This window comes from Oryx dammah, unplaced genomic scaffold (assembly GCF_014754425.2).
Source record: "Oryx dammah isolate SB20612 unplaced genomic scaffold, SCBI_Odam_1.1 HiC_scaffold_5, whole genome shotgun sequence".
In the NCBI taxonomy this organism is placed as follows: Eukaryota; Metazoa; Chordata; class Mammalia; order Artiodactyla; family Bovidae; genus Oryx; species Oryx dammah.
In genome coordinates this window covers 44,955,665-44,962,894 of record NW_024070189.1, presented here as the reverse complement: position 1 = coordinate 44,962,894, position 7,230 = coordinate 44,955,665, and the positions used below count along the sequence as shown (strand labels likewise).

The window sequence follows — 7,230 nt, the reverse complement described above, 5'->3', positions numbered from 1 at the left end:
TTTCCATTCAGGTACAAGTGTGACTCTTTTATACGTTTAAGGAAGACAGTCTCATGACCAAAAGGCATTGCCTCTATCACAAATCACAGGCTTCAGAGCTGCAAGAGAGCCTGGAAAGGGCTGAATTCCACTTCGCCAAAACTTCAAGCTTTCACAAACCACCTGTGTTATTAGCTGCTTCATGTGTTTCTTTAAATCTATTACCTTTGTTATTACTTTAATTTCATTCATATAAAAAGTGGCAGCACTACCATCATAAATAGAGCATCAGAACTTCTTGAAAAGAAATAGAAGACAATCACAAAAATAAATAAAATGACAAAGAAATTCAAATTATAATTACTGTTGCAACTGAGGCCTGATTGCTCTTGAAAATGAAAAGGAGCAAACAACGAGGGGTGTTAAAGACAGACCAACACCAAACTGAGACTTTCTCATTGGTTTAATCAGAAAGATTCTAAGAGATCTGAAAAGTGAATTACATCCTCACTTTGTGGTCAGGGTCATTTAGTTCTGGGTATAATCTAATGCCACCTCCCATGCCATCCAGAGGTGGGCAACACCCAACTAGCGGACTCCCTCCCAAGACTTCCCAGTGAATCGGTGACAAACATGGGCAGAAACTCAGCTTAGATTTCCTATATCCCAGCCCACCTCTTTTCACCATGCCACATGGCCCCACTACCAGCAGGGAAGTCCATCCACTCTGGAATGTACTCATCTTCCCACCCACACCCTCAGCAAGGTCTAGAAGGCAATAGAATGCAAGCTATGAACTTTCAATGTGTACAAACCCCCACTCCTGCCCCTGCTAGAGGTAAAGAGCATGAACCACCTGAAAAGACCTGAGTCATATAGGGGTGCTCTGTTCCATCTCTCCCCCACCTACCCACTACCTCAAGAGGTGATGTCAGGGCAACAAGGATGGGAGGAAAATCCTCAAGACAAAGAGATACAGAAGGCAGTCCATCTCCCCCAAACCAAACCAGAGACTCTGGGATCCAGCCAAGCATCCTAGAGGGTCAGGGCTCCTGGTCCCTGTAAGACTGCACAGGCAATGGCCTAGAGAGAACAGGTGACTTCAGGGTCCATCTCCTGGGAGCTATGTGTGCTCCAAGACAACACATCCAACTTACATCAATGAACTAGGGACCCTATAAGCCACACATCCTCAAACTCCCATCACTGCCCTAGGATAAGGGACTAGACAGACACAAAGATTTTTCCTTTCAAACGCTGTCTCCAGGACCATGAGCCAGAAGCAGCTCTGGGGACAGCAGGCTTGAGTTTCCTCTGCCACATAAGAGCCCAGCTCTCCGATGCATAGTCCACACAGACAGCTCACAGTGAAAGGCCCCCTATGTGGATGCCCCCTTGACCCTCCGATGGGTGCCTATGTCTTGGAAAATTCCTCCCACTCTGGAAGAGGCCTCTGCCAGCACTCAGGTTCCCCTCCACAACCCACACCAACTCCTTGAGTTTTCTGCTGCAATCTGGTTTCGAGTCAGGATGTTCTGTGGTGCATTGTACAGCAGCCGGTCCCTGAGCACACGCTGCTGAGAAGAGCCGCCCCCACAGCCCTCACTTTCACAGCATTTGCCTTGCCAATTATTAGCACAATGGGCCAATTCTCATCCTGTGTCGCTCTTGGGGAAAATACGCAGGCTAGGGAACTGGCCTAGATTGGAAATGGAACAGCAGAAGCTGCCAATTAACATGAGTTCTTTTTTTGCATCCCCTAAAGAGGTTAGTCTCTAGGGAGAACTTATAAATAAAAAACATGATCCCACCAGGCCTTGAGGAACTCCTTAGATGCCTCGCATCTCTAGGGGTTGGGAGGAACGTCAAAGGTCACTTGGTCTAACTGTCCAGTGCTTGAATCCCTTAGATGACCTTGTCAGCTACCTCCTGTATGCACCCATGTTTGAGGAACTCACCATTCACCATATCAGGGGGCTCCATGGATTTGAAAGGTCTTCCTTTAATTCAATCAAATCCATCTTCCATAACTCCCCCACTTTGGTTCCAGCTTGTGAGTGAAGCTAGCCAACCACTCAGTCTCCATTTCCAGGAAATAATCAACTGCTCAGGAAAATGGCTCCTAAGCCAAAAATATAAGTTTTGAAAAAGCATAAGAGAAAGCCTACTAGAGCAGAAAGGCTAACAGTTGGAAGAAAGGCTGGACTATCCCCATGGACACGAAAGGCAAGGTCAGGTTACAGATCCAGTCTGGGATGGATTGCAGGCACCCCTAACACTCCACTTGTACCCACATCAGAAAATCTGTGGAAGGCAGAGGAGAGCAAAAGCTACAGCCTTTACTTCAGAGGAGTTCAAACTCACAGCAGGAAGATAAGAAGGAATGGCAGCATCTGCAGAAACTGAAGCTTGGTCCAGATTTAGTAGACTTCATGTAATGGGCATCCCAGTATCCATGGGAGGGACTAGCCTTATGGCCAAAGCCTTGGCTTCTCCTTAGAACTTTCTACTTGTGCCATTAAAAAGCATCAGGTCTCTCTGCCTCAGACCTGGTTCAACCCTCCTCATGAAGAATAAAGACATCTTCATGTTCCTGGGTGGGATGTTGGCTCAGAAACACAGAGGGCGTCTGGGACAGTCCCCCAGTACGTGGGAAGAGCAAGGAAAAATATGAAAAAGAAAAAAAATATCACTTGCACATGGGGAAGGCAGCAAATCAAGACAATAGGTTAAGGGGAACAGATGAAGTGGGGAGCTCATCACCATAACAGCAAGCCCAACAACTCTGAAAGACGGAATTTTTGTTTTTCTCTTCACCTGTCATTCTTCTCGGTACTGTCACTCTCCTTGCTCCTGTTGGAAGACAAGTTGTGAGTTCATCACTCCCACCAGCAAGCTGCCTGGCTCTGGGAAGTGCAGCTGCTAAGGGATGTGGGGAGAATGGGGTCTCCCAGAGGGGTGCTCAGGAGACTCGGGTTCTGTCCTTCCCTCTCCACGGTCAAAGTTGGGAAGCGTGTAGCTTGCTCATGAAACATGAGCATGGCTGTTTGTGCACAAAGGTGTGAGAAAGCCCCCTCTGACGTGGAGACAGGGGAATCACAGTTCTGGTCCTTAAATAACAGGAAGTTTTGTTTCTGCTCCAGGATACTCCATCATATTCCAACAGAAGAAGTCAAAGAAAGTCGGTAAAGGCAACTTGATGGAAGATTATGGCTTGGGTCTCCTCGAAAGAACTAAATTTGATGCTATCAAAAAGTCAGTGGCCCACCTAAGGGAAATTAAGAAATCTTGCCTAAATGTAAACTCCTCAACTACATGAGCCAAGAAGACACCAACACCCACCAGCCCTTCATTATACACCCTATCACACTGGGCCAAATTTAGATGGCAATGCTTCATCTAAGTTTTCTTTCTGATACTGCTGGTGACTCAGGTCCTCCCTTGGTTCCAGAGGTCTTCCCAGGATTGTGTCAACATAAAGAAGGATCCATAGCACTGTGTCCTGCTAAAGGTGGCAGTGCCCATACCATCTGACTGCCCTCTTGGTTTGGTTTGTATGGCATATGTCCCCTCATCAACACAGACTGCCATACCCATGGACCAGAGACCTCCCTCAGAAGTGAAGGATGCTCTCTACCTCCAGATATAAAGACTCAGTCACTGGACCTTCCTCCTTCTGCAGGCACACAGAATATGCCTTCTATTCCCACTTCCATATGAAGATCTGACCCTACTTCCTTCCATGATGTATCACAAATGGACACCCCACCTTCTACAGTCAGGGAGGAAGATGGCTTCTTATGATTTTTTTTGAAGATAGTAACAAAAAAAGGTGCCCACCACTTCCTTATCCTTGAAGATAATCTACAACCAAAGTGAACCTAAAAAGACTATAAAGAAGGAAACAAAAACAGCCTTGGTAACCAGGAGGCAAGATGTACTTCTGCTGCTGAAAGGCTGACCAGCTAATGAAGTCAACAACGCTCAGTCCTTTCCTCCTAGCTTTTTTGTCTACCACCTCTCCCCAGGCAGTTCCCCATCCACTCCATCTGAGCTTCACTGTCAACCACTCTATTCCAAGCCGTGAGCTGATAATACAGTAATGTGCCTCCAAACCACACCCCAGGCCTGCCCACACAGGAGAGTTTTATAGGACCTTCTATAAATCATAAGTCCTCCAAAAACTCTAAAGACTTACTTCCCAGGGGAACTACAGAACTCACAAACACCAAATAGGGAGACATTTTGAGCATTCTGAAAAACCAAGCCAAGTGAGAATTTACTTGTTCAGCCAACTCTTGAACCAAGCACCATACTCATTTTCACATATTTCCCTTGTCAAGCCACGATACCAGAGCAGGAGAAATTCTACCCCTCTCAATAATCATTTCCACCACTTCCAAAGCCAAGCTACACCTTGCCAAGTGTAACCATATTCAAGAACCATCTGCTTTAGCAATACAGGAAGCCACCAGAGAAATATGTTTTAGATAATCCAACAGCTCTGCCAGCCAAGGCGGCTTCTGGGGAGAGAAGGGAGGCTGCTATTTGCCAGTTGTGGTCCCCAAGCTCAGCCGAGCTGAATCCTGTACAATGCACCAAGCAGAACTGGGGCAGAGGCCACAGACTTGGTCAATTGCTGACCCCTTTCCACATACCCAGATTCAGAGTAGTCCCTAGGGCATGACAGCTCACCTTTTGCCTGACTCACCAACACCCCCACCTGAAAAAGAACACACAGAGAGATATAAAAGCTTTATCCTACCTAGTGCCACCGACCAACCACGGCTGTGCACCAGTGCCAGAGGACGCATGCATTTCATTTTAATTCGATGAGAAATCTGAACCTGAGCAAACAATATAAACCAAGATGTTCAAGCCACCATGGCATCTGGGGATGAGTATGCTTCCAAGATCTAAAGATGTTTTCTTGCCTGAGTCAAGAATTTAATTGATCCCCCTCTCCCCAAGTCAGCTTCCCTGGAGGCTCAAATGGTAAAGAATCTGCCGCAATGCACGAGTCCCGGATTGAATCCCTAGGTTAGGAAGAACCCCAGGAGAAGGGAATGGCACCCCACTCCAGTATTCTTGCCTGGAGAATCCCATGGACAAAAGAGCCTGGTGGGAGACAGTCCATGGGGTTGCAAAGAGTTGGACATGACTGAGCTACTAACACAGTCAATCTCCCCAAGTCATTACCTTCCCCTATAACCAGAACTTTTGTTTGGTTGTTTTCACCAGCTGGGAGGATGCTGTCCCTCAGTCCCCAACTTGTGAATCTCATTGGAAGTGACAGAACTCAGGGATGGTCTCACAAACTGATGTTGTTTCTCAGGCTCCACAAAATGAGCTCTGTCCACTTCCTACTGGACATGGACACTTGTCCCCAGGACCTTAGGAATTAAGCACCCTGCTCCCTAATCCTGCCCATTCAGAACTAGTGCAAGATCTTTTAGCCTAGGCAACAGAGATTTCTAAATTCAGCTATCTGAATCTCCCTACGGTGTTTTGCAGCAAGCACCTCCATGAGAAAAATGACTCCAATTAAGCATAATTATTAGGGTTTAACGGAGCCATTTTTCTACCTCAGTGCCTTTTTTCTATTCCAAGCCCCCCAGTTTTCTTTTCCCCTTCATTGGGACTCAGCACAGTAAGTTAAAGGTATACATTGGTTGATCTTTATTATACATACAATAACTGTCTTATTAAATTGAAATCAAATGCACATCTAGGAGAAAGTTCACTTTAAGTACCAACTAACAGAAAAATGCTCACAGGCATAAACAATAAGCAAGGCCAGTGTGTTGCTGAGCAACTGAGGGGGTGGGGGGCAGGAATTCGGCTGAAAAGGAAGGGACAGTTTCCTGACAGAATGGGGTAAGCTCAGGGGTGCAGATCTCGGTGGAAACTGCCCCGACTTTTGTGGAACCCCCACCCTTAAACAGGCACTGGGGAGGATGGGAAATCTAATTATCAACTAAATATAATCAAGGATGCTCAGAGAATTCACACACACACACACACACATGCATACACACAGGCACACATTTTTTCCCTGGGGAATGTTGAACACTCTGTCAATATACACAAAGCCTTTCCAACTATTATGAATGTTAAAGAGGGTGATGGGGTTGAGTGTATGTGTGTTAAAATGCTGCTGCTTGCTTGGTCTCTAGCCCCCTGGCTCACTGGACTCTTCCCCCTCCCCTCTCCCTCCTCCTCTTCCTAGGACAAGACGAGTGCTCTCAGCCTCAGCAATGTGGCGGGCGTGTTCTACATCCTGATCGGAGGACTTGGACTCGCCATGCTGGTTGCCTTAATTGAGTTCTGCTACAAATCGCGTAGCGAATCCAAGCGGATGAAGGTGGCATCGTCTTCCCAGGCCTTTTTCCTAACCTGTTCTGTGACACAGCTGGGTTTCCTGGGAGTCCCTTTTGCTAGAAAGGGTGGGGAGTGATGGGAGGTGGAGGTCAGTCCAAGGCAGGGGATGACGAGAGCTAGGTTATGAGGAAGGTGGCAGGGAAACGGGCAGTGGTGAGAGAGAAAGGAAGATGCTGGCATGTGTCAGGGTAAATACAAGACCTGAGAAAACAAATGCATCAGCCAGTGACGGGGGTGGTGAGATGAAAAGTTAGGGGTTGAGTGGACACTCAAGGTGGTGAGAGGCAAGAGGGACTACCTCACAGTCACTCTTGGTAGTGACTTTCTGAGATCATGTTAACTGAAGTGTAGCTCCAAAACAGCAGAGGGGGCATCTTCCCTCTGCAGTGGATGATCTTGCCATGCTGGATGAGGTAGGTCTATTCTTGGCCATCACACTGTAAGATGGACTTTGGCAGAGAGGATCATGCCCAGAGAATGGTAAGCACATTAACTCATGAGCCCAAACCACATCAAATATAGTGAAGGCAGCTAACTCAAAAAGAGAAGAAATATAGAAGTTATGAGAGCTGCCTGTAAAAACATGAAGAATTCTTGGGAGTGAAAGAAAACAGATCAGTTTTGTCTAGTCCCAAAGTATACAAGAACTAATGACTAAAAGTTAGGGAGAACACATGTGAACACAGTAAGTGAGATCTACTTTTCTTCAAGAGCTATCCCAAAATGGGATGGATTGTGCCAGTAAATAATACACAGCCCATCACTGGAGGCATACATGTAGAGGCTGAATAATTCTTGACAAATGTATAGATTCAAAGTATCCAATGGGAGTCTGGACTAAATGACCATCAAGTCCCCTCACTTGTCATC

The 7,230-nt window shown here is 46.5% G+C and overlaps 1 protein-coding gene across 3 annotated transcripts in view; it reads left to right on the top strand.

Annotated features, from left to right (window-relative positions):
- Positions 1 to 7,230, top strand: part of GRIA1 (glutamate ionotropic receptor AMPA type subunit 1) — a 352,479-nt gene that overhangs the window by 334,936 nt on the left and 10,313 nt on the right. For all 3 annotated transcript variants that reach the window (XR_005721192.1, XM_040241475.1, XM_040241476.1), the window contains exon 15: positions 6,209 to 6,343. Coding sequence is in view for 2 of the 3 variants with exons in the window: in XM_040241475.1 (XP_040097409.1) it covers positions 6,209 to 6,343 (135 nt within the window). In the remaining variant the exon portion in view is untranslated. The remainder of the gene's footprint in view (positions 1 to 6,208; positions 6,344 to 7,230) is intronic.